The 27,090-nt window shown below is 40.4% G+C and overlaps 1 protein-coding gene across 2 annotated transcripts in view; it reads right to left on the bottom strand.

Annotated features, from left to right (window-relative positions):
• AIFM1 (apoptosis inducing factor mitochondria associated 1) overlaps positions 1–24,691 on the bottom strand; it is a 32,990-nt gene extending 8,299 nt beyond the window's left edge. Inside the window, exons 1-8 of one of the 2 annotated variants that reach the window (XM_045852255.1) lie at positions 24,420–24,691; positions 15,594–15,724; positions 10,961–11,060; positions 9,543–9,667; positions 9,275–9,405; positions 5,914–6,004; positions 1,903–1,987; positions 977–1,053 (exon numbers count right to left, since the gene is read on the bottom strand). In XM_045852255.1, coding sequence (XP_045708211.1) covers positions 977–1,053; positions 1,903–1,987; positions 5,914–6,004; positions 9,275–9,405; positions 9,543–9,667; positions 10,961–11,060; positions 15,594–15,724; positions 24,420–24,525 — 846 coding nt within the window. In that variant the 5' untranslated portion in view covers positions 24,526–24,691. Of the gene's footprint in view, positions 1–976; positions 1,054–1,902; positions 1,988–5,913; positions 6,005–9,274; positions 9,406–9,542; positions 9,668–10,960; positions 11,061–15,593; positions 15,725–16,897; positions 17,041–24,419 lie in introns of both variants that reach the window. The other variant, XM_045852254.1, reaches the window with a different exon arrangement.
• Between the last annotated feature and the right edge of the window lie 2,399 nt (positions 24,692–27,090).

Genomic DNA, 27,090 nt, shown 5'->3' with positions numbered 1-27,090 from the left:
AATGAAGAAAATAAACTGCAACGGCTGAGTTTTGTAATGAGAGATAAAATAGACGATACATAAATAAAGCATCTCCTAACACAAAACTGTGTCCATATTAAGTGCTTGATAGAACACAATTTTAACTGAATAGTCAGAAAAGGGAACCCCAGAGAGGACAGGTGACTTGCTCAAGGTCACACAGCTTATTAGTGTCCTTTAACTACAGAAGTCACATTTTGGGACAGCCCATGTTATTGATGTACATTTCTTTTTCCACTGTCATACTCCTAGCAAAAGTGGTTTTCAACTGGGGGTGGTTTTACCCCTTCACCCCAGGGGACATTTGGTATTTTGGGCTGTCACAACTGGGCGTGGGGAGGTGTTGCTTGCAGCTAGTGGGTAGAATTCAGAGACACTGCTAAACATCCTACAAAGCACAGGACAGTCCCTCACAGCAATCATTCAGCCCAAAATGTTGGTAGTTCAGAGGCTGACAAACCTTGTTCTGCCAAGAACTTAAAGGATTGTACAAATCTTTTCAAATACCCATAACAGTGGCTAGAAAATTTTGGCAGCTTTCATAAGCACAGCACAGTGATAAGCAACCCCCCCCTTCCTTCCTCACTTAGGTACCCTTACTTTTTCTCCCCAAAGTCTCCACTATAGAACTTGCGATGAAAAATGCCAAGAGGCTATAAGGAGTTCCAATGACTCAAATGCATCAGGAAAAAATAACATAGAAGGGCAATCCAAAGGAACCATGGCAAGCAATGAAAATACCAAATGTATTTTTCTCCTAGGAGCTTAAAACCCTTGAGTGAGGTATTTGAGGTGCAGAGAGAGGAAGTGACTTGCTCAAGGCCAAATAACCAGTCTGCAGAAGAGCCATAAATATAACTCGAATCTCCCAATTCCCAGGTGGGTACTTGGGGACCATAAGATTATGCTACCTCTTCAAAACCAACACAACGAAAGCACTAAAGCGGACAATTACCTTTCTGAAAAGTGTTGTTCTACTCTTCACCTCTGCTCCAGCCCTATCAATGGCAGACAGAGTTCTTGGAGTGCCTCCTGGAAATAAGAGGAGGAAAGGCCTTAAGCCCAACAAGCAAGAGCTAGCCCAAAACATCCCCCCATAAAGGTGGTGCTGTGGTGTGCGTGTGTTCCTACTGCTGCTAAAGCAACAGGATTGGAGGCTTTGTTTTGCTGCAACTTGCAGCAGGCTTTTGTCAATTTCCTTTGAGAAGCACATTTCAGAGTATCTCTTCAAAGGGCTCCCCCACCTTCCACACAGATGGTCACAAGGCCTCACTTTCTGCTTCCCTCCCTTTCACTAGTTTCTCACCAGATAGCATAGCTACTTTGTTTAACAACTGCTCCAGCCTCTTTTCTTGATTTCTGATTGGAACCGGCAATGAACCCACAAGGCTATATCAGTTTCAGGGCACAGGGAAGCATGCAGGGGTTAAGCAGGGAGAGTGAAAAAACACAATCCCCCTTAATATCCATCCATGCTTTTGGGGGAAGGAACAGCAAGGATAATCCAGAAGGGCTGTTGATAGGACGCCCGGAGGTAGCTGGGCTTTGTACAAAGATAAAGACGCCCACTTCAGAGAGTCTGGGTTTTGGTGTTCTTAAAATTAAGTGATACTGCCCTGGCTGGTGTGGCCCAGTGGATTGAGCACCAGCCTGCGAGTCAAGGGTAGCTGGTTTGATTCCCAGTCACGGCACATGCCTCAGTTGCGGGCCAGGTCCCTGTTTGGAGGTGCACGAGAGGCAACCACACATTGATGTTTCTCTCCCTCCCTTCCCCTTTCTCTATAAGTAAATAAATAAAAACTTTAAAAAAGTGATACCTTCTATACTGACACTTGAATGAGCTCTATATCAGGGAAGAAAGTCATCTCCAGAAATACTCACCTGTTGCAATCAAGCACTTCTCATAGGTTATTTGAGAGCCATCATTAAGTTTCACCATGTTGCCTCTCACATCCAGCTGTACTACCTGGCACACACACACACACAAACACACACATGCACACAAAAGATTTAAAGATAAATTAGCTTTAAGACATTTTTATTGAGATATAATTCACTTACTGTAAAATCCACCATTTTAAAGTGTTCCATCAGTGGTTTTTAGTATATTCACAAGCTTGTGCAACCATCACCACTATAATTCCAGACCATTTCCACTGCCCCCCAAAGGAACCCTGTACCTATTAGCCATCAGCCAATGAGAAGAATTAGTTTTTAACCTGAGATGATCAATCCTTCAGAAACCATTTCTGGGCAATCACTGGCACCACAGATTCTTGTACCCAGTTTCCTCAGGTGGTCCTTATTCCCTAAGCAGCCAACATGAGAGCAAGTCCCTCCAGTCCCAAAGTTCCTGCTCAATTCGCAGAGATGAAGAACAGGGACAGACTTTTCTGTTTGGTGCTTTGGAACACTAACTTCCTTGTTAACAACTCTCCTACACTGTCACCATTTTTACAGGATGCTTTGTCCAACTTCTAGCTCTCACTAAAACTTAGATGCCTCCCAAGACTTCTTATCTTCCCCCTGACTCCTCCCTGTCACAAGGCTAGGAAGGACTGTTGGCGGCTCCTGCTGCTTCCAGATCCCAGTGTCCTCATCTCCTTTTGAGGGGCAACTACCTATATCCCTATAAGCCACTGTTACCCAGTCACCCCCTAGCCACTCCTCCTCATTTACTGGAGACCTCTGAACCTGGCTCATACTTTTCCTCTGAGCCACCTCCAGAATCTTGTTATTGCTTAACCTCTACTTCTACCTCAGACACCCCACTCTTTGGTCACAACTGCCCATCCTTCCAGCTTTCTGTCAGTCCCACTGTCATCTACACTTGCTTTCAATTTTCTCTGTTCACCCGGCAGGTTATTCAATCTCAACTGGGCTAATGGTAGATCGTCCAAACTGCTCTCTTGCCAGCACCCCTACTTCCTGTACCCTATTCCTTCTCATGGTGAAAAGCTTGAGCTTTGGAGTCATAGAGACTAGGGTTCTAATTTCTGCTCCACTCCTTACTAGCTTTGAGACCATTCATTCAAGATGTATTTATTAAGCACCTACTATGTATCAGTGACTGTGCTAAGTGCTGGGGGTATGATGGTGAGAAATACAAGATACCTTCCCTGCCTTCAGAGTCTAGCAGCAAACATAATTTAATGAGCACTATAAGCAAGTATGAGAAATCAGCTGAGAAATGCTGTGATAAGGGCAAGAGAGATAGCTCCAGGAACATAGGACAGGCACACTCAATCAAGCTTTCTGGAGGCAATGACATACCCTGAGATGGAATGGATGAGCAGCTTTTTAGCCCCCTTTGTTTTGTGGTGGTTAAGCTCCCTCTTCAACCTAACCCCTCTACTCAATCTTCACACACCTCACTCTCACATAACCACCTGGCATCCTAGTTTATTGCAAAAACAAGTGAGGCCCTTATATGTGATCTTTCTCAGCTCCCCATAAGGTTCCCACCGCCCAACCCCCAAATAAAAACCATACTTTCTTCCTTCTAGCTTCTGGGATGAGATGCCTTTTCTGTTCTGTTTCTGTGTCTGTGTCTGATCCCCATTCCTTCCTTTCTTTCCCAGAAATATCCCCTATTAGTCTCCCATTCATTCCCCTAAAATGTCCCACCCTGAAAGTCTCACCTTTGATTCTAGGTCCTCCTCAAGCTTTTACCCAACTGCCATCACCCTGTTCTCATTCAAGCCTTTTTAAACACTAGTTTATCAACTCTTTTCTAAATTCACAATGATATCTCAGCCACTAAATCAAATGGGTCATTTTATAATTCTTTTCTTACCAGATTCCTTTGCTGAAGTAACATTGTGCATCATATCCTCCTCCTCGAAACTCTGTGATCTTGGCCCCTGTCCTAGGCTCTCCTCATACTGCCCTTGAACTTCTTTCCTAGTCTCCTTAGTGGACTCTTCTTAAGCCTGCCTCCTAAAAGTTAGGTTCCCAGGGTTCCATCCTTACCCTCCTGTTCTGACTACAGAACTCTGTGGGAGACCTCACCCACTCTCATGATTTCAACTCCTACACGTATGTGGATAATTCTTGAATCTCTGTCTGAGCCTAGAACCCTCCTCTGAGCATCACGGTCATATATCCAACTGCCCACAGAACAGCTCCACAGACACTCTACTTCATATTTAACAGTCCAAAACTAAATTTCTCTCTTAAACTAGATCTTCCTCTTGTAATGTCTCTCTCAGTTGGGGATACCTCAACACCTACCACACAAGCTGGAAACCAGAAAGTCATCTTTGCCTCCTTCCTCTCCCTCATATTCCACCTTCAATCTATCACCATGACTGCCAAGTCTGCCTCCTAAGCATGTCTGCAGGGTTCCCCACTCTTCACCACATTGCTGTCAGGAAGCTACACACTGATGTTGGTAAGAGCTTGAGATCTGCAATCAGAATACTGCAGTCAGACAGATCTGGGTTCAAATTCTGTCTCTACCACTTATTAGCTGTGTGATTTTGGGCAAGTTATTTAACCTCTTTTTTAATCTCGGTGTCTGTCTCTATAACATGGAAATAGTGATAGTACTCACCTCATAAGATTATTGTGAGGAGAAAATGAGGTAATATACATAAAGTGTTTTAGAACTGTGCTGACTTTATCATTACCACTACTGCCCTAATTTGGGCCCCCATCATCTCTCACCTGGATTACTGCAATATTCTTCATAATAGTCTGTCTCTAAATAGTCTTGTGCCCCTGAAACCCATCCATCCTCATCACAACCCATAGAGTGGTTACTTAAAATTCAATCCAATGATATTATATCCTTGTCTAAGACCCAACAGCTCCCCAGTGCCTATGGTATAACGCTCAACCTCTTTCACATGATAGAGCTCTCTGGGATCGGGCTCCTGCACAACTTCTTAGTTTCATCTCTTGCCACTCCTTAACTTGTACTTTCTGCTCCCTCAGTACCTAGCTGCTTGTTTCCCTGCACCCAACATGCTTTTCCATACCCTCATGCCTTTCCTTATGTAGTTCCTTTTTATTTGAATGCTCTTCACTCTCATCTTGTGAATGCCTCTGCATTCCATAATATTTCCCATTCTATAAGACTTCCTCCTCCAGGAAGGCTTCCCTGAAATCATCACTATCCTGGGCATGCTTCCCAGTATAAGTCCCACAATATACTGTGCATATCTTTCGTATTCCACATGTTTGTTATGATTATCTGTGTGTATTTCTAATACTGTTAGCCCCTACAGGGCAAAGGCCTGTGTGTTATTTACACATAGGGGATACTTTATGCTCTGGATCTCATCTAGCCTGGTCTTTGCTCTTGATAACCATTCCCTCTCAACTGGAACACTGCCATTAGCTTACAAATGTACTCTAGTACCTCCCATTAACAAAAGTGAAACACAACCCAACAATACAAGACCTTCCCTGCCCCCCACAACTGCCCCCTAATACCTGCTTCCATTACTCAGACGCTTATCTTTGTAAAGTCTGACAATATTTCCATGCTGACCTATGCCTGAAGTATTTTACTATCTGGAATACCCATTCATCAATCTCTCATCACCAATAATCCCAAGGAAATGTTAGTGTGCAGAAATAGGAAGAAGGGGGAAGGGCAGAGGTGCAAATCAGGAGAGAACAGCTTCAGGGTCATGGTCCTCAATGATATGACCTCCCTGGGAAAGGTTAGTTAGCATGCCACTTGAGGTTCTGAGGTACTTTCCCCAAGAAGACACACTGAGCATTGTAGACTGGCAATATGCATCCTAAAATGATTCAATCCTTCTCTGATAAACTACAATGGCAGGGCAAATGTAAACGGTACTGGGGATACAAGTCACCATACTCACTGCCCACATGGGCACATACGTGGAGCCTGACAAAGGAAGCAGCCTACTAGCTCACCTTCTTCCCCGTGAGGACAGCCACACCGCCATTCTCAATGTGAGGCAGGTCATCAGCAGAGACATAGAAAGAAGGTGGCTGGAAGTATATGCTGTACAGAGAAGAAGGAAAAGAGTTATATACACATGTGGAACTGCCATCAACTTCCCCCATAAATTTAGTAAAATTGTTTCCATCATGAAACACTTTTAAACATTTTCCGAAGTAAGTCTCCATGGTCACTAAATCTTGGTTGTGACTTATACATACAGAGGTATTTTAGAGCAGCGGTTCTCAACTGGGGGCAGTTTTGTCCCTCCCCTGGGGCAAGTACATTTGGTAATGTCTGGAGATATTTTGGCTGTAACAGCTTGGGTGGAGGGATGTACTGGTATCTAGTGGGTAGAAGCCTGGGATGCTGCTGAACACCTAACAGTTCACAGACCACCCCCGTAACAAAGAATTATCCAGCCCCAAATGCCAAGTACTGAGGCTGAGAAATGCTGCGCTGGATATAGGTTCATTTCAAAATGAACTCGGTTTAGCTCCTGAGATGGTTTTGCCTCAAACAGTGGACAGTAACTATGAAATATTAATTAAGTGATGGTAAGGTAATTGGAAATATGCATCCTGCTTGAGAAAGGAACATGATAGTGAGGGTGAGGGAGGTGGGAAGATTTATGAAATCTGTTCAATAGCAAAAAGATCACTAAGGACAAAAAAATTGAGACCCAAAGTACATGGTACTTGAATCAAGAGATCCAAGTCATCCTTTTTAAAAGAAAAAGGCTTTCTAAGTCTCTTATGTAAACATTTTTAAAAAGATTTTATTTATTTTAATCAATAGGAGTTCTGGACAAGATGGAGGTGTAGGCAGAAACCCTTTGCTTCCTCGCACAACCAAAAGAAGGATAACAACCAATCTAAAATCAACAAACAATGGGAAGTGCCCAAAAATCAAACTGCATGGAACTCCAATAACCACGGAATGAAAGAAACAGTCAAACAGAACCAGACCGGGAAGGCAGCAGATGGAGAAAAACTGCTGTGAGGAGGCGGGCCCTGAGACAGGGCTGGCTGTGGTGAGAAGGCAGGCTGTGTGAATGGGGGTTTACTTAAGGGGAAACTGAGACTCAGAGGTGGCTTTGTACTATGGTGGTTGCCACAGTGGGAGAAAATCCCAGTCTTACATGAGAGAGTTCATTGAAAAGTGTGCTAGAGCCCTGGCTGGCATAGCTCAGTGGATTGAGCGTGGGCTGCGAATCAAAGTGTCGCAGGTTCGATCCCCAGTCAGGGCACATGCCTGGGTTGCAGGCCATGACCCCCAGCAACCACACATTGATGTTTCTCTCTCTCTCTCTCCCTCCCTCCCTTCCCTCTCTAAAAATAAATAAAAAACAAAATCTTAAAAAAAAGTGAGTTTCATTTGAAAAAAGTGCACTAGAGATGAGCAGGCAAGCTGCATTGTTCCCTCTCTGGCCCCTCCCCCACAGGCAGTGACACAGGAGCGCAGCAAGGAGGGTTGTCCTGCCTAGGTGAATACCTAAGGCCCCACCCACCCCTGAGCAAAGAAATATAGGGCCCCGAGCAAAGAAATATGGCCCAGGTAAATGAACAGAGAAACCCCTCAGAAAGAGAGCTAAGCAAAGAGGATACAGCCAACCTATCTAATGAAAAGGTCAAAACCCTGGTAATCAAAATGCTCACAGAACTGATTGAGCTTGGTCGCAAAATGAAAGAACAAATGAAAGATGCCCAAAATGAAATAAAGCAAAATATTCAGGGAACCAACAGTGACAGGAAGGAAACAAGGATTCAAATCAATGATTTGGAACAAAAGGAAGAAATAAACATCCAACCAGAACAGAATGAACAAACAAGAATTCAAAAAAGTGAATTAAAAAAAAAACCCTCTAGGACAACCTGAAACATTCCAATATCCGAATTATAGAAGTGCCAGAAGAAAAAAAAAAAAAAAACAAGAGCAAGAAACTGAAAACTTATTTGAACAAATAATGAAGGAGAACTTCCCCAATCTGACAAAGGAAGTAGAACTCCAGGAAGTCCAAGAAGCCCAGAGAGTCCCAGAGAAGTTGGACCCAAAGAACACACCAAGGCACATCATCATTAAGTTACCCAAGATTAAAGATAAAGAGGGAATCTTAAAAGCAACAAGTGGAAAGGAAAAAGTTACCTACAAAGGAGTGCCCTTAAGACTGTCAGTTGATTTCTCAAAAGGAACTTTACAGGCAAGAAGGGGCTGGAAACAGGTATTTGAAGTCATGAAGAGCAAGGACCTACATCCAAGATGACTCTATCCAGCAAAGCTATCATTTGAAATGGAAGGGCAGATAAAATGCTTCCCAGATAAGGTCAAGTGAAAGGAGTTCATCATCACCAAGCCTTTATTATATGAAATGTTAGAGGGACTTATCTAAGAAATTGAAGATCAATGTACAACCTATGGGCATGAACTACGGGGGTGGGGATGCTGGAGGGTTAGGGGGTGGAGGGGAGGATAAAGGGGAAAATTGGGAAAACTGTAATAGCATAAACAATAAAATATAATAAAAAAAGATTTCATTTGTTTTAGAGGAGAAGGGAGAACGAGGGAAACATCAGTGTGTGGTTGCCTCTCATGCGCCCCCTACTGGGGAGCTGATATGGCCAGCAACCCAGGAATGTGCCCTGACCAGGAATCAAATCGAGGACCCTTCTGTTTGCAGGCTGGCGCTCAATCCACTGAGCTACACCAGCCAGGGCTTGTGTAAAAACATTTTAATAAAAAGATTCTTCTTTAAAATGTACCTTCTCCACCCCTGCAATTCTGAGTATCTGCTAGGGTGTGAAAGAAAGTGTTATAGAACAGTGTCTTAGAAGTGACAACACAGGCTATAAAACTGATCATCCCTGGAGAAGTCTAACATAAAAGTCCTAGAAATAGGAGCATTAGTACTTCAGAGGCCAACATTACACCTTCAATTGTTGGTAGATTCGGTAACAGAATACAGGGCTTCTGCCACTGTAACCTGTTGCCCCTAAGCTGTACCAAGTATATACCAGAGCAGACTCCAATGAGCAGCCATGCCATCCATCCTATGCATTGCACATGGTCCATGAAAAATCTTTTTTTACATTTTTATTTATTAATTTGTGTGTGTGTGAGAGAGAAGCATCAATTTGTTATTCTACTTATATATGCATTCATTTGGTTGATTCTTGTATGTGCCCTGACCGGGAATCGAACCTGCAATCTTGGTGTATCAGGACAATGCTCTAACCAACCGAGCTACCCGGTCAGGGCTCCATGAAAAATCTTGACCTATTCCCTTTTTTTAAGTTGAAGTTGGTAGTCAGGCCCATTTTACGTAAGTGAACACACCTTCTCTCTTTTCCATTCCACTGTTTGAATCGTAGTGTCTTTGTGACATTTGGATCATCTGAAAACCACAGTTCTTTTGAAAGAGGAGGTCGCATGTATGGCAGTTCAGGATCTTCAGATACAATCAGTACCTGTAGACACAAAATAATGATACTTTTCAGAACCAAGTCATTTCATAGGCAGATGTCAAAGTGTTCACAGTGGCTAAGTGCTTGCAGACTACATATATACATACCCTCTGTGACAAGCAAGACAGTATGTGGCTTACCCTGGCCCCAGGATCCCGAGCCCGGATGGATCTGGCTGCAGCAAAAGCAGCAGTACCTCCACCGATGAGCAGGAATGGAACATGACTTGGTACCCTGACCTGAGGAACTGATTCTCCTTCTAGAGCTGTAAGCAACAGATCAGACAGGGTGAATTTTCTTAAAGTCTCAGATGACTCCTTGCCACTTCAAAGAAAATCATCTTAACTTATCTCAATCCTTTCCATAAGGCTCACAAAACACTGTATGTACACATTTTTCTTAACGAACTTCTCAACGTCATGATGGGACAGGAAAAGCAAGTATTCCCTTCATTTCATAAGTGAAAAATAACCGAAAAAGGAATGAATGATTAGGCCAATGTCACTCATACATTAAATGTCAGAACTAAAATCTAGCTTACATGTTTAGCTATTTCTAAAATCTATTAGAAAGTATATATTAAAAGGTTTCTGTCCTTTGGATTAATTTCCTAATGACTAACAGGGAAATATCACGTTCAGTTTCACTTTTTTTTTTTTAATCCTAATCCGAGGATATGTTTATTGATTTTTTTTTTTGTGGGCACAACAGAGTGAATGTATTTTTTATTATGGAAATTTCTTTCTTTTTTGATTTAATCTTTATTGTATTTATTGATTTTTAGAGAGCGGAGAAGGGATGGGAGGGGAAGAGGAGGGGAGGGTAGGAGAGGAGAGGGGAGGGGAGGGGAGGGGAGGGGAGAGGAGGGGAGGGGAGGGGAGGGGGAGAGAAAAACATCAATCAGCTGCCTCCCACAATGCCCGGACCAGGAACTGAACTCACAACCTTCCAGGGCCAGTTTCACCTTATGTTAGCAATAAAGGGGGAAAACCCAGAAGGTCAACTGGGGATTATTATACAATGTTCAAGAACAAGGATGTGTTACTGATGAAAGCAATGTAAATCGCCCACCCAGGGTTGTGGGGCTTATTAAAGGATTAAAACATTCCTCTCTGGAAAATCAAGTCAGTTGTGTGTGATGGAAGTGCCAGCTAGGGCTATATGCTTTAGAAAAACAAATGCATCTTTAACAACTGAAAACTCCAAAGACTCAAAAGGGTAACAAAACAGACCAAAAGAATTTTGTCATTGAAAAAAAAGGCCTTCATCTCTTTACCAATAACTTTCCTCTCCAAGCTTGCCTTTTTAATGTAAAGCTTGCCTTTTGAGAGTCTAATATGAAGAAAAACAACCAATCATGGTCACCACTAATTTTATTCTCAAACAGACGTTTCAGTCAAATACTTTAATAAGTTGCTGCCAGGCCTGGGGTAATACCATGGTTTCTGGAAGCTTACAATATCTCAGCATCATCACTGTCTACAAGATATGAGCAAAGCATAGTATCCAAACTGTTTATAACTTTCCCTTCATCTATTGAGCCTCAAATCTTACTTACCAGATGATGTGGCCATCTTCTGTTTCTCTTCTGGCGTCAGCCCTAATCCTGAAATTCTTTCATTATATCTTTTTTTGTCATCTCTTATATGCTTGTAGGCCTGTAATCCAAACATGGAGAAAATTGATTTCCTAACAGAGCTAGCTCATACCATTAGTAATATCATTATCTTCCAATTAAATGAGAAGCTTTTGTCTACATGAGGTAAGTTCTTCTATGAGAAAATCACTAGGACAAAATTATTTTCTTAAGAATTAAAAAATATTAAGTGTGTACACACTTGGTGTGAAAAGATTACAGGTTAAGCAGATGAAATTGTTCTAGTTTCAAATTTCCTTAGGGTCTATGTGAAGAATTTTCCTCATATTGTATTTCATTCTGAAGGTACAAAGAAATCAGAAAAACATTGTATATTAGAAGAATAAAGTGCTAGGAAGTACTGAACTTTAAATAAGGGATTTTGGACTTTGCTGGACACTGGCTATGAAACCAAACCTGTGTGGTCCAGGGTTGGCAGCTGGGACATAAATTTCCCTGGTAAGTGTTCTGAGTTTGGTCCCTGAAACATGACCACCTATATCCTAGAGTGATAGATTAAGTAATCATTCCCTCAATGGTCTACCCTTTCATGTCACTTAGATATTCATTAAGGGTCAAACACCTTGCTTAAACACCTGTGGTATTTAAAAAAATACTATTTTCTCTATCTTTTCAAATTGATGAAGGATACCTTAGCATTATGGCTAGTGTGTTTTTCTTTTTATGTATAGCATCAGAATTGGAAACCATTTTAAAAATAGGCAACAATGACTTGTTCTTAATCATAACACTTTTGCTCTTTTGTATCCCACAGGGTCAAGAAGACAGAATTTAAGTGACCATATGCCAATTGGAACCCCAGATTATTAGTTAATTGGCGAAAGTAAGCAAAATCAGAGGAAGTGTAATTAAACATGTTTTTTAAAAGACTTATTTATTGATTTTTAGAGAAAGGGGGAGGGAAGGAAAAAGAGAGGGAAACACCCATGTGTGGTTGTCTCTCGAACGCCCCCTACTGGTGAACTTGGCCTACATCCCAGGCATGTGCCCTGATTGGGAATCAAACTGGCAACCCTTTGGTTTGCAGGCTGGTGCTCAATCCACTGAGCCACACCAGCCAGGGCTAAAATATGTTTTAAAAATATTTCCACAAGCCCCTTACTGAGCAGCCTATGAGGCAATGTGCTGCAATAAAGGACCTCGCCCCTGAGACCTCAAAGTTTAGCAGCTTGAAATCTTCTAACACATGGTATGGATGGATTAGAAAATTAAATACTATATGTTAAAAGACCATGGTTATTCCTTGAATTTGCCACTAAATTCAACAAATAAACTGAATTCAGCTAACATTAACTAAGAGAGTTTTTTTTTTAATCTTGGCATTAGATATTATACACGAATCAAGTATTTATCCACTATTTATATATATTTATATCTATATATTTATATAGATATAAATATATATAAATATATATATATATATATATATTTTCTTTTAAGAAAGGGACTTTTATCCAAAAAGATGGCTTAACCTGGTCAACATGAATGAGCAGAGAAATAAACTGGGGTCATGTTCATATTGAGTGGGACGAACAAAAATAGTCTAGGCCCTGCCACACCTCCTGGTAGCTTCACACATTGCCAGGAAAAACAGACTAAGAAATATCTTGAGGTTTAGTGGGGAAAGGACAAGACTAAAGCTTGTAATCTATTTAGAACCTTATTTATTTAGCTTTTAAGTAAATGTTCTGATATAAGAACAAGTTTGCAGACATACTAATTAAAATTTTATCTTTCCCCCAAGTGTTTCTGTATTCCCAGTTTGCACAGATTTCTAATTAGTGGCATGACTATATGTAAGGTTAAGAAAAACTGTAATATGAAAAATATTAGTGGAAACAACTTTTTAAAGCAGATGAATGTGCCAGCATTTGGTTAACTTAAAGGAAGTTGAAGGACAACAGGTCATTTTCTTAGTGAGGCAACATGAACCTATCAGTTGAATAACAGCAAAGGGTGCAAATGCCAAACCTCATTACATATTCTAAAGGCCACTCAGCTCTGTTCACTGATAAATAACAGGACTGAGATTAGGGATGTGCCTGTGGTCCTAAAGAAAGTCACTACCAAAAGAGGGAGGAATGCTCACATCCACACCAATCAGGAATTCCTATCTGTAATTTAAGCTGAAGTGTTGTTCCAATCAGTGTTTTCCAAAGTGAGGTTGCAACCCAATAAAGAGCTGTTAAATCAATTTCGTAGGTTATGACCAGCACACACACAAAAAATACGTGCCCTGGCTGATGTAGCTCAGTGGATTGAACAAACGAAAGGGTCACCAGTTCGATTCCCAGTCAGGGCACATCCTGTGTTGTAGGCCAGGTCCTCAAAGGGAGGCACGTGAGAGGCAACCGCACATTGTTATCTTTCTCCCTTTCTCCTTCCTTTCCCTTCTCTCTAAAAATAAATACATAAAATATTTTTTAAAAATAGGAGAATAGAAACTACTGGAGTCTATTATACCTAGTAAGTATTATTTTGAAATTTTCTGTTTTACATATTTATCATTATATAATGGTGGCAAGATAAAATTTATTTCTTCCTGTGGATTGTAGTAAAAATTTTTAAACCCACTAGTTTAAGGTATAGACCCCTGGCAAACATTTCAGAAAAACCTTCCTTGTTCTTAGTACTGCTCCCTTATTTTTGGAGGGCGGAGTGAGGGGAAGGTAAAGATAAAGACCTCCCAACTCAGAAATTGCTAAGGTAGTATGTATACAGGAACATGTCCTCTCAGTGTGAGAGAGAAAAGTTGTGACGAAATACTGTTGTGTATGGAATGCTTATATCCCTCTCAAATTCATATGTTGAAGCCCTAACCCCCAATGGGATGGTATGTGGGGATGGGACTTCTTGGAGATGATCAAGGTTAAATGAGGTCATAAAGGTGGGGCCCTAATCCCATAGGGCAGGGGTATCAAACTCATTTTCACCAGGGGCCACATGAGCCTCACGGTTGCCTTCAAAGGGTCGAATGTCATTTTAGGGCTGTATCAATGTAACTACTCCTTAACTGTTAAGTGAGAGCTGAGTGCTGCCGCTGGGTACAAACAGGGTACTGGGCCCAATAAAACAAGGTGGAGGGCCGGAATCGGCCGTGAGCCTTGTGTTTGCCACCTGTGTCACAGGGCTAGTGATAGGGAAGAGAGCTCACATTCTTTTCCTCACGTGAGGAAATGGGAGAAGGTGGCCACCTGCAGGCCAGAAAGAGTGCTCTCAGCAGAACCTGACCATGCTGGCACCTTTACCTTGGACTTTCATAATCCAGATTGTCAGAGAATAAATTTCTGTTGTTTAAACTTCCTAGTCTGTGGTATTTTATTATGGCAGCCAAAGCAGACTAATATAAACACTAAACAACTTGCAGCCATATCTCATCAACTCTGATGTCTGATTTTAACCATTCTCTGTAGACTAATACCACTTTCAGAGAAAAATATCTAAGCTACCTCAGATCACACTTGCAGTGATATAAAACCTAATATAAAACTCCACAAAATAGTTAGCAAATGACTGTAGATAGACAAAAGCTTATCATTTAATGTGAAACCACTATAATATAGTAGCTGTATTATTACCAGTGTTGGATAAACACAGAGGGCAGTGAGGTATTTAACTGAATGGTTTGGGAGGCACCTGTGCTTCATAGATATTTCTAAGGCAGGAGACAGCAACAGTGATTGCCCTGTCTTTTGGCCTGGCATCACCAGAGTTGCCTGGCCAGCTATGTGGAGGCCATCCAATTCTGGCACAGCAACATAAAGCAGAGATTTAATAGGTTTAAATTTTACAAACATGTCAGATGCAAACACTTTAAATCGATTTTTGAGTGAACAGAATGGAACTGATAGGAAAAGTTGAGAGAACTATGAAATGGAAAAGTTAAGACTTAGAGGATATCTGAATTATAAATGAGAGGCATTTAAGGTAGTAATCTACAGGAATATGTTAGCTTATAGCACTTCAGTCACTAGTTTGACCAAATTAGAGATTACAAAGGGACACTGCCAAATGAATTCACTTTGCAATGGAAGCTGGGGGTGAGTGGGGAGGACTTCTATGGCTGTTTGGACCTCCTCAAAAGCATTCAGTAGAATGCCTTTTAAAATTAATTGTTTACCCAAAAACACATCATTTTACCTAAAATGATTCAAAATGGATGGTATTCAAGTTATCTTCATTTGCTTAGTCAACATTTACTCTTTGAGACTGTCTTCTTAGATATGCAGCACTAAAGCACAATATAATTTGGCATCATAAAACATAATTATGAAATTGACAAAAAATTTTAAAGGGCTGATGATGAGTATTTATAATACTCATTAAATGTGTGCCTTTATATATATCCAGTAGGAGTTCAACAGTTTGAAGAGCCAGATTTGAGGACTCCCTAGTGACTGACAATGTCCCTTTAACAAATACCTAGAAAGCACATGCTATGAATACTTCAGTGTATTCTATTGGATCCAGTCTTCATTAGTGCCATAGTCTCACCCACCATGCCCCCAAATAAATTTTGGTGTAAGCATCTTACATAATGAACTCCTGCCCCAGTGACTGTTGCTCCTACAATTAAGAAGTATACTAGTCTGCTGCCATCTTTCCCAGAAGAACCTGTAGACGCTAGTGATCTAGAAGGGGATCCTAGGTGATGACACGGCACAACTGTAGGTAAAGATAAGGCCAAGAAAGAAACAAAAGGAAATAGAAAAAGAACTAAGTATCAATGAAGAAACATTCAACACAAAGGCAGGGACACACGTTTGTGGTTACCCTGTGCTAAAAATGAAAAAAAAATGCTGCTCCAGGATTGGAGGAGAATGTATATTTCCTTAACGTCTGTTATCTGACAGAGCTTACCTATTTTTTACTTTGACTCACAACTGGCAAGAACTATCTACTTTTCTTGTACATTTGGAAGTCAGGTCACGGTATGATGATCTAGATAACTTCAAATAATTTTCATGTCTCTTTTTTTAACCTAGTGATCAAGAAGCAAGACAAGTTTGCTGTCTTCCCAATACAGAAAGAACTAAAATTGTAATGGCATCCAACCATTTGCTCTCAGTAAGTAAAACAAACAGCTTCCTTCAATCAAGGGTGCAGTTATCTAAGTTGATTCTCTCAACTTTACATGATCCAGCTTTAGACTGATTTGCTAATTTAGACTGATCTACTTAGTCACAGTAAACCCTGCCAAGTTAAAAAAATGTACAAAATAATTCTTGTGTGACCAACTAAGCTGATCAGAGTTCATTTAAGGCGATATAATTGTGCTATAACTACGCAGAAGTTAAAACCATACTTCTTACCTCACACAAACTCCATTCTAAAATTGGAGATACTAGGACTACTTCTATATATTTAGGCTTTCAGTGAGATTCAAGGATAGTTTTCAAATTAGGAATACTTAGTATTTGAATTGAAGGCTGTTGTTTTTGTTTTTCATGCCTATCCCAAGCTGAGGAGAAAGAAAATATTTGACAAATGGGTCAAAATAAAATATTGTGCTAAGGAGCTGCAATGAATTTCCACCTTAATCAATATCCAAGAGAAAAGGTACAATTTTTGGTATTTGGTCAAACCTAAGAAAACACAGTGGCTTTCAAGTAAAAAGACAAGTGAAAAGTGCAAAGATAAGCAACAGGAGATTAAATTTCAGTCATTCCCAAATTGGTTCTCATAGGGTATCAGACAGTAGGCATGTTAAAAGCTTATTAGAAATTTTTTCAAAAGGAGAAAGGGCAATCAGTTGCAGAAGTTTTAAATCAGAGTAGTACCGAGTCTATTAATGGAAACTGTTTGGCAGCTTCTTCACACAAGCTGCTTTCTACTTACATATGCACCAGCACCTATTGTTGATAAGCCCACAAAAAGGACTAACACAGAATTATCGATTTTGCCCCCTGATGCACCAGAGCTAGCCATTTGTCTTGTCATCTGGAGTTCTAGAGGAACATGCCATCGCTGGAACAAGTTGCCTAAAGGACACAATTTATTAAGACACACACACACATATAAAAATAAAATAGTTAATACATGTTTATGACTAAACGTCAATGCATTGTATAAGTCAGGACTTACTGCCTGCTGGCTGGATGACGTTGCTGCTAAATGACCATGAAAAAAGACATCAACATTGTACACACAAATATAACATATATCAGAATGCACACTCTTTACATGGTTAGTGTTCTTAAGAATGCTGCCCGGGGAGGAAATTGATAGCTTCCAGAAAGGATCATGAAAAACATATGTGCAGTTCATCAAATACTTCTCTTATACTTCTTCACCATAAATGAAGTAACCATGGAGAGATGACTGGATAGATATAAAAAGTTAATTACAGGATACCTAGGACATTATAACAGTCATTTAAGAAGACATCTAAACAGCTGGTTCAAACCTCGCACAAAATAATAAAACCCTGCCACACAATCTAACCAAGACACAGTTCAGTCTTGCATGAAAAGTATTATGTCTTGGAAGACAGAAATGTTCAAGCTAGGAAGAAAGTCAGAAAAAAATTTAAGTGAATTTACTCCCAAAGAACTGAGGAATTTTGAATTATGAAGTATTTTTTAGAATGACAAAATATAATATATCCACCAACTACTTGGTTCTTAGTCCTCTGAAAAAATACAAAGTGATGTTGATGTAAAATTTCGTGCAGCTATGCAAATGACCTGGTGATCATAACAACTCTAATACAGAATTATCAAAAGTTTCGTAGATTTCTTCATCCAGGAGGATGCTGGCATTTTCAGATGAAGGAAGCTCTCAGAACACTCTATGCTTGGGAAATTTCTTGTCTTAACTATTGACCTAGAGCAGGGATTCACACACTTTCTCTATAAAGGACCCATAGTAAATATTTCCAGCTTTGCAGGCTGTCTGGTCACTGCTGTAATCCGGTCGCTGTTGCAACTGTTCAATTCTGCTGATGTTGAGCAAAAGCACCATAGGCAATATAGAAATGAATGGGTGTGACTGTGTTCCAATAAAACTTAATTTATAGACACTAAAATGTGAATTTGAAATCATTTTAATGTGTCCTCAAATACTCTATTTTTAATTTTTCTCCAGGCATTCACAAAAGTGTAAAAACCATCTTAGCTTAGGGAGTCATACAAAAGCATTCATGTTTGGCCCATGGGCTGTAGTTTGTCATCTGATCTAGAGCAGTGGTTATAAAACTTGCATCAGAATCCCATTAAGGGTTTGTTAAAGCACAGATGGACAGAGACCAACCCGTACAGTTTTGGAGTCAGGGGATCTGGGATGGGGCTCACAAATTTGCATTTCTCACAAGTTCCCCGGTGATATTGCAGGTCTGCACTTTAAGACCACTGGTGTAGAGGCAGGTAGACATGTTCTTGGTCTGATCAGGCTATTGGAGATGAACAGAATGGGTGCTGGTAGTAGCATTCCATGTACTTATAGAGATCAGAAACAGGGAGTTTTCTACTTTGCTTTCACAATGTTGGGGCACAGAGGTATAAAAACACATCCAACATAGGTCTGCAGTCTCTTACCTGAAATCTTTTTAAGAATTCTTTTCTTTTTTTATTTTAAGATTGTATTTATTTTTAGAGAGAGGGGAAGGGAAGGAGAAAGAGAGGGAAAGAAACATCAATGTGTGGCTGCTGTTCACGTGACCCCAACTGGGGACCTGGCCTGCAACTCAGGCATATGCCCTGACTGGGAATTGAACCAGTGACCCTTTGGTTCACAGGCCCATGCTCAATCCACAGATCACACCAGACAGGGCAAATCTTCTTTTTTAAGAAGATTTTATTTATTTATTTTTAGAGAGAGGGGGAGGGGAGGAGAAAGAGAGGGAAAGAAACATCAATGTGTGGTTGCCTCTCACACACCCCCTACTGGGGACCTGGGCTGCAACCCAGGCATGTGCCCTGACTGGGAATGGAATCAGAGACCTTTTGGTTTGCAAGCCGGCACTCAATCCAGCCAGGTGAGCCACACCAGCTAGTGCTCTTACCTGAAATCTTTATGGACATGTGCAATGCAGAACTTCGAATTGTTTGGTCTTAAGGATACAGTGTATATACCATATAGTAAGGAGCACCCAGCAACCCACAGTGACACACATTCATGTTTCTATGACCAATTACACAGAGTGGATCAACAAAGAATTCCAAGTAGGCTCGCCCCAGTTCAGGTCAGGTTTTACTGGCAAATGAGTTACAAAAATTTGATTTTTAGTCTATTTTAATTTCTCAATTATAGATAAGAGACCATGGACGTATATTCTTAGGGCTAAAAACATATTTTTTACTGTTTTTATTTCTTACCTGCTTGAGAATCCTTCATCACCTTATGAAATAAAACAGTTTATATTTGGAAATAACAAATCATGAAGATAAAATCATGTGCAAGGGTAGAGTAGCTAATCTCAATCTGGGCAAGCTTTCAATATTCAGACATCCATAAAATGATGAAACATGAGTAGAAACTGAAAACTCTCAGAGCTTAGAAAGTGAACCTGGGTAGAAAAAGTTCCAGGAGGTCTAGTTCAATGAATACAAGTTTAGTTCAGTTTCAATGAGTTTTGTCCCTCACCCCACCCTATTCGTTTACTGAAAATAAATGTTTTTTTAAGTTCCATTTATTTCCCTAGAGAATTCTAAGTCCAGAAATTCTAACAACTTTATTTTAATATAATAGCAATGTGTTTACTCTCTGTTTGCTTTTCACAAACTGATAAAACTAAGAGCATTAGATTTGAGAAAGTTCAGGAGATTTTGCCTCAATATACCCCTAAAAAGAACATTTAAAAGTAAACTGATTTTTAGAAGGTAAATTGGTTAACATTTAATCTACTGCTTGAAAAAAATGTAATAAAACACTATTATCATTAACAAACCAACTTTTAGCATACCTACAAAGTGACTTTAAGCTTTGTAAAAAGTGATAAGTCTTGTATGGATGTTGATATTTCCCACCAATTTTCTTTTACCCATAGAATTACTTCTACACCTCTCCCCATCCCTGGAGCTTCAATATTTTAGTAAATTTTACATCATGACTGAAACATGCCTTTTCACTTGTCTTACTAACGTGGGAAAGCCAACTTACTCCTTGACTTCTCATTATTGTTTTAGATTTTCTTCAGTCAAACCACAGATACTTTCTTCCTCACACTTAGGATTCAATTCTTTTTTTTTATCTGATACATTTATATATTATAATTGCCATTGTAGTGGTAGATAGCACCTCTATCATATCACATTATCATTTCCTTTTTAGTGGCTGGAGTAATTAGGATCTAGTCACTTAGCAAGTCTGATGATTATAATATAATATCATTGTCTATATTCACTATACTGTGCAAGGATTCAATTATTCAATTGTTACACAGCACAACAGTGCCCAACAGATAGTAGGTGTTTGTTTAATAAATATTTGTTAAATTAGTGAAGGAAAGAACTAGAAGTTCTTCCGAATTCTAGTGATAAGGAATAAATATTTTGAAGAACTCTTTGCAAAGAAGTTTTAGCCATATCCCAATTATTTTGGGTTGCTTAATAATAAATCAGTAACCTCAAATACCAACGACTAGCATTAGAATAGTACCTAAGTCATCACCAGTTCATTTCCATAGATGTCATAATCTCCTTTTTCCATATTTCTGGAAGCCCTTTTCCAGAAATACTTTCACACAATTGAGGTATCTAGGAATCTCAAATAGAGCAGTCTATATACTCTTGAGTCTTGTGTTCAGAATGTCAAACTGACTTTTCTGACATGGATAAAATGCAGGACAGGACGAGTCTACATGACCTGTTCCTTAGGCACCTCTTTATAAGGAATCCAACAACTACTTACCTTTATCAGCCTCTTTTTTTTTTAGCATCACCTCTTATGGGATTTTAGAAGAATCAGGACAGTGATAACTATAATAGAGTGTGAACCACTCTGAAGAAAGGCACCAGAGGAAAAATGATTCAGATGACCAAAAAAAAAAGAAAGAAATAAAAGAAATGTAACTGTTCTACAAAGGTAAGTCTTACAGTACTAGGGTTCAGTCACTGAGAATTTACCACATGCCAGAGGCTGTACAAAATGCTGAGGACACAAAAATAGATAGGACATAATCTCTGTCCTCAGGTAGTGCATAATTTAGGAGGGGAGAATGGCTGCCACTACTCTGAATATCAGAAGACGGGCTTGATACACATCATAAGAGACTCACTCAGTCTATTTTTTTTTTTAATTTTTAGGTGAGTGGAAGAGAAGGAAAAGAATCATTATTCATTCAAAACAGTATTTCCCAAATTTGCTGGATCATATGAATTACATCAAGGGACTTGTTAAAATATAAAGTTCCAGCCCTCACTAGTGTAGCTCAGTGGATTGAGTGCCAGCCTGTGAACCAAAGGGTCACCAGTTTGATTCCCAGTCAGGACACATGCCTAGGTTGCCGGCCAGGTCAGGTCTCCAGTAGGGGGCGTGCAAGAGGCAACCACACATTGATGTTTCTCTCCTCTCCCTCCTTCCCCTCTGTCTAAAATAAGTAAATAAAATCTTTTAAAACATTTTATATATATATATATATATATATATATATATATATATATATATATATAATTATGTCCTCTCTCCTAGAGATTCTCATTTGGTAGGTTTGGGGTCCATCCTCCCCTTGATTTATATGACTAGGCAACTTTGGAATGCTCTAGAAGAAAGTTATAATATGCAGTAATTCCTGTGAACTGTTAGAAAATATAACATTAATTGGTTGCAGAAAAGACTAACTTGCCAAAGATTTTCTTCTGGAAAATTTTGCCTAAGCAGAAAGAGGGGGGAGAAGGCTCATCTTTTTTTTTTTTTTTTTTTTTTAATTTAAAGATTTTATTTATTTTTATTTTTTTCTAATTTTTAAAAAAGATTTCATTTATTTTTAGTAAGGGGAAGGGAGAAAGAGAGGGAGAGAAACATCAATGTGTGGTTGCCTCTCATTCATTCCCTACTGACGACCTGGCCTACAACCCAGGCATGTGCCCTGACTGGGAATTGAACCAGCGACCCTTTGGAAGGCTCAGCTTTTAGGCTTCAAAAAAGCATCATTTGAGTCCAATTTCCTTTTTAAGGAGTTAAGAAGGATTTTAAGTAGAGAAAAATGTTCAAACATTTGTCCCTCAGGTCAGGGATCATGATCAGTTTGATCACATGGGTAGTATAATGTTTGGTGACCAAATACTACAGAACAGAAAATATCCATTACCTAACCTATCTGCTCTGCAGTGCTGAAGTGACTATTAATACCTTCAATAATATCTGGAAACAGGTAGAACATCCAAATAAAATAAATAAACAAATAGTAGCTATTAGGATTTTAAGGAAAAATGCAACATAAAATGGAAATGAACCTGACAGCAGTGACAGATGTGGATGAGATCATTTTAAGGTAGTCTTAAATCTTCCTAAAATCCTGGTAGAGAATTGAGGGGGAAGAAGAAAAAAAAAGAGGAAAATGGCATAAAAACAAACAATGCCTCTTCCCCACTTACACAAAAATGTATGGTTGATGTGACCATGTGAAAAAGAAATCAGATTAAAAGCAATTTGTAATCAAGCAGCAAACAGGGTAAATTTGTAAAGTGACAGAATTGTTTCTTTTTCAAATTGCAACCTCAGTCCCACCCATTTCTTATACACTGGTGTTTGGCCAAAAGACAAAGAATAAGTGTATACAAAGAGATAGATGGATATGTCAAAAGACGTCAGAATACATTCTACAGTACACTACCTTCATACAAAGTTATGCAATGGGAAAAAACCATTGAGTCGGTAATTTTTCAGTACTAGTTCTAATATCACCAACCACCCTCAAATGTCTTAAGTCAATATTAGTTTAGGAATCCATATTTAATTACTGAGAACTTTTGGTCAGGCTTCAGAATGCTGGTAAAAGTGTGAGTTTTAAGCAAAGTAAGTACACAAAGTTTGAAAGGCCAATGTGGACACAAATTTTCAGCTTACCTAAATTTATGTGCAATTTGCATAGAGCACACTCATTTCATTGCACAAACATAAACATACAGATGACATCACAGATGATATATTAGTCTAAAAGCCAAGGCAGAGGTTTTTAAGTTCCAAGAGTAATATGTCTTAGGACCTACCTCAGATACACATCCATCAGGAAACATTTTCTTGAGACATAGCAACTAGAAAAACTCTTCAAATGCACATTCCCAAAGATAACAATATAAGGGGAATATTTTCCACTTTTTGTTTTAAAATCACTCAGGTGGTTCCACATTGGAAAGGTCTCAAGGATAACTTCTGACATTGCAAATGTTAGTGTCCTCAGATGGTCATTCCAAGATTATCGATTAAAAACTAAATAAACCTGCACCTCTTATAGGTGGATAATTCCTTACCCGCATGAAACTGTGCTGGTTGAAAATGAGCAGGCACAAGACATGCTCAGATAAATTCAGAGACAGCTGATGCACAATGGGCTAAAGGGGAACTAGATTCATTATTAACCTTGAGGTCAAACTTTAGGAAGCAAAATGGAGTTGAGGAAAGGGTATTAGGGTCCTAGAGACAGGCAACCTACCCTTTGATCTAGCTATTAATTATGTGACCTTGGGCAAGAAATTTTCACCTCTCTGTGCCTTGGTTTATTATCTATAAAATGGGTTTGGACTTTACCACAAAATCCCTTCCACCTCTAAAATTTGATGAAACAGCTTCAGGGCAAATACAATGCATTCTGCAAACTCTTTCTCTGAAGCATTAAAGTCCACCAAGAATTACACTGACCAGATACCTCAAATTAATCCTGGGTCAACTCGCCTGGTGTTTGGCGCACAACCCACTGACTCCTTACTTGCAATGCACTGTTTCAGTTTCACAGGGCACTCAAATCTATACATCTCACCCGGGATTTGGAAGGTAAAGCAGGTAATACACTCATTTACAGAAGGAACTAGGGCGTGGAGCTTAAATGTCCTGTTTCAAGTCTCACAATCGGTAAAAGACAAAGTCTGCTTGACCTCATTGCTCTAAAAAGGCGGATGAGGAGTGGCCAGAAGGTGGCATTGGTCAATACTAGACATCCAGTTGTTCCGTTATCCCTGAAGAGCAAACCCTCCCAGGAAAAGGCCTCAAGCCAACTACTGGGTTCAATTCCCTTGAAGGTCAGGTCCGTACCACTTGCAAAACTCATGGTTTGGATCCTGCCAACTCGGAATTCACGCGACTGCAAGTGTGTTAAGTTTTTCCCGGGGGATGGGGGATGGGGAAAGCTGCAAGGCTTTGGGAGCCTAAGCATCCCAGGCCCTTGGTCTATCGAGGTGGGGGTTGCCCGGGATGGGACAGTCACCTGGAAGCCGGTTCCTCTGCCTCGGGCCTCGGACGCACACAGTCCGCACCAAGGGCGCCAGGTTCTGCTTCAAAGCACCCGCTGTCAGGCTTCCACAGCGGAACATTTTGGCAACCACTACTCTGCACCGCTTCCTTCCTTTCTTCTCACGCACCAACAGATGGGTCAAACACCGTGGGCTCCGGCCCACTCCCTCCGTCCCTTTACACGCACTCCACGCAGACTCCTCCTCTCAGCACGGGGTGGGAATTGGACAGCTTACCAGGCTTGCAGGAGCAGAGGAAGGGTAAGCGCGACCTGAGGCCTACTGCGCAGGCGTAGTGCTCAGCCTCGCATTGCGATTGGCCCGCACGAGGAGAAGATCTGCGCATGCACGTAGTTGCCCACAAGCTTGCAAAGTGTCTGCCGCACTTGCCAGTAAATTTCCGAGGGTTGGTAACAGTACGTTCGTTCAGCTGAGCGAGTTTAGAAAGCTTTCCAAGGTGGGATCTGTGGGGGCGCTCTGCCTGGCTGTTGCGGCCGGTGCTGCTCCTGTGTTGCTGGAGGAAACTGATAACAGCACTTCACAAAGGGTAGCTCCAGCACTGAATTTTGTTCTTTTGATTTAGATCACGAACCACTCAGCCTTTCGGATTCTTTGGCTGGACTCCACTTCCAGTCTTAACACAGGTTCCAGCAGGGGCTCAGCTGCCCAATTTCAGATTGGACTTTCGTCCTTTACAAATTACAGGCACTTTGCCACCCAACCTCTGTTTCCGGGGCAAGCATTCATTCCGTGCTCTGTTTTCCCATATCGCTTTTACATTGTGCAATTCTGATTCCTAGATGCTGTATGAAGGGCTGTGGATAGGATCCTGCTATTAATCTTACGTGCTTGAGAGGAGGATGCTGGCAAAAAGCGTTCCTGCTTCATAGACTTTCTGTGAGATAAATACTAAACAGGACTTTCGGAGTTGTGGGAGGAGTCGAGTGTGGGGCTGAGTATAAATAGGTGTTTCGACTGTAAGCCAAATTGGAAATTAAATTTTGGCCGTATGCAAAACATATGCCTTTTCTCAAAGTTTTGGGTTACATATTAATTTAACAACTATTTTTAAAGGGTTTTAAAAAAGATTTTATTTTTCTAGAGAAGGGAAGGGAGAGAGAGAGAGAGGGAGGGGGGGCATCAATGTGTGGTTGCCTCTCACTCTTCCACTTCTGGGGACCTGGCCACAACCCAGGGATGTGCTCCGACTGGGAATCGAACTGGCTATGCCTTGGTTCACAGGCCATCACTCAAGCCACTGAGCCACACCAACCAGGGCTAATTTAACATGTATTTATTGAGCACTTGCCACTTGGCCTATACTATGAAGGGAGGCCCTTGGGTTATGAAAAGTATAGGATGTGGTCACTGTCTAGTTGGGGAGACAAGGTACAAGATCCAGAAGGTATCCAGCCATGTAATGAAAAATAGAGACATTTGCCCTGGCTGATGTTTAACTCCGGAAACTGTCTTTACTGAGGTGAAAATTACCCAGGGTTCCCTTACTCATTAAGAATAAAGTTTATTACTAGCCATCAGAGGGATGCAAATTAAAAACACAATGAGACTGGGATGGGGTAAAAGGCAGAAAACGGTAGTTGAACAATTAAAATAAAATAAAATTTCAAAATAATCACAACCCCCCCACAATGAGATACCAGCTCACACCTGCCAAAATGGCCGTCATTAATAAATCAGCAAACAACAAGTGCTGGTGAGGATGTGGGGAAAAGGGAACCCTAGTGCATTGTTGTTGGGAATGTAGACCCATGCAGCCATTGGTGCAGTATGGAATTTCCACAAAAAATTAAAAATAGAACCGCCTTTTGACCTAGTGATTCCACTACTAGGAATATATCCTAAGAATCCCAAAACACCAATTCAAAAGGCTATATACACCCCTATGTTCATAGCAGCAGTATTTACAATAGCCAAGATTTGGAAACAGCTTAAGTGCCCATCAGTAGATGAGTGGATCAAAAAAAAAAAAACTGGCACATTTACACAATGGCATACTGTGCAGCAGTAAAAAAAGAAGGAATTCCTACCTTTTGCAACAGCACGGGTGGAACTGGAGAGTATTATGCTAAGTGAAATAAGCGAGTTGGTGAAAGACAGATACCATATGAGCTGAACTATAAGTGGAACCTAATGAACAAAATAAACTAATGATCAAAATACAAGCAGAGACATGGAAACATGGAACAGACTGACAGCTGTAAGAGGGGAGAGGAGAGGTGGTTGAAAGAAGGTGAAGGGGTTAGTCAAAGAATGTATATGAATGACTCATGGACATGGACAATGGTGTGGGGGTTGCCTGAGGGAGTGGGGGATGGGCTGGGTGGAGGGAGGCAAAGGAGGAAAATCGGGGTAACTATAATAGCATAAACAATAAATTATTTAAATTTTTTAAAAAGAATACTGTTCAGAGCCCTAACCAATGTGGCTCAGTTAGTTGGGTGTTATACTGGAAAGCAAAGGGTCATGAGTTTGATTCCCAGTCAGGGCACATGCCTGGGTTGTGGGTTCTGTCCCTGGATGGGACAGGTACAAGTAAGAGAGGCAACCAATTGATATTTCTCTCTCACATTGATGTTTCCCTTTCTTTCTCCCTTCTTTCCCCTCTCTCTAAAATAAATAAATAAA

This window comes from Phyllostomus hastatus, unplaced genomic scaffold (genome assembly GCF_019186645.2).
Source record: "Phyllostomus hastatus isolate PE091 unplaced genomic scaffold, TTU_PhHast_1.1 phas_contig_90, whole genome shotgun sequence".
In the NCBI taxonomy this organism is placed as follows: domain Eukaryota; kingdom Metazoa; phylum Chordata; class Mammalia; order Chiroptera; family Phyllostomidae; genus Phyllostomus; species Phyllostomus hastatus.
Note: the sequence above shows the minus strand (reverse complement) of the source record. Positions and strands in the feature narration are given on the sequence as shown.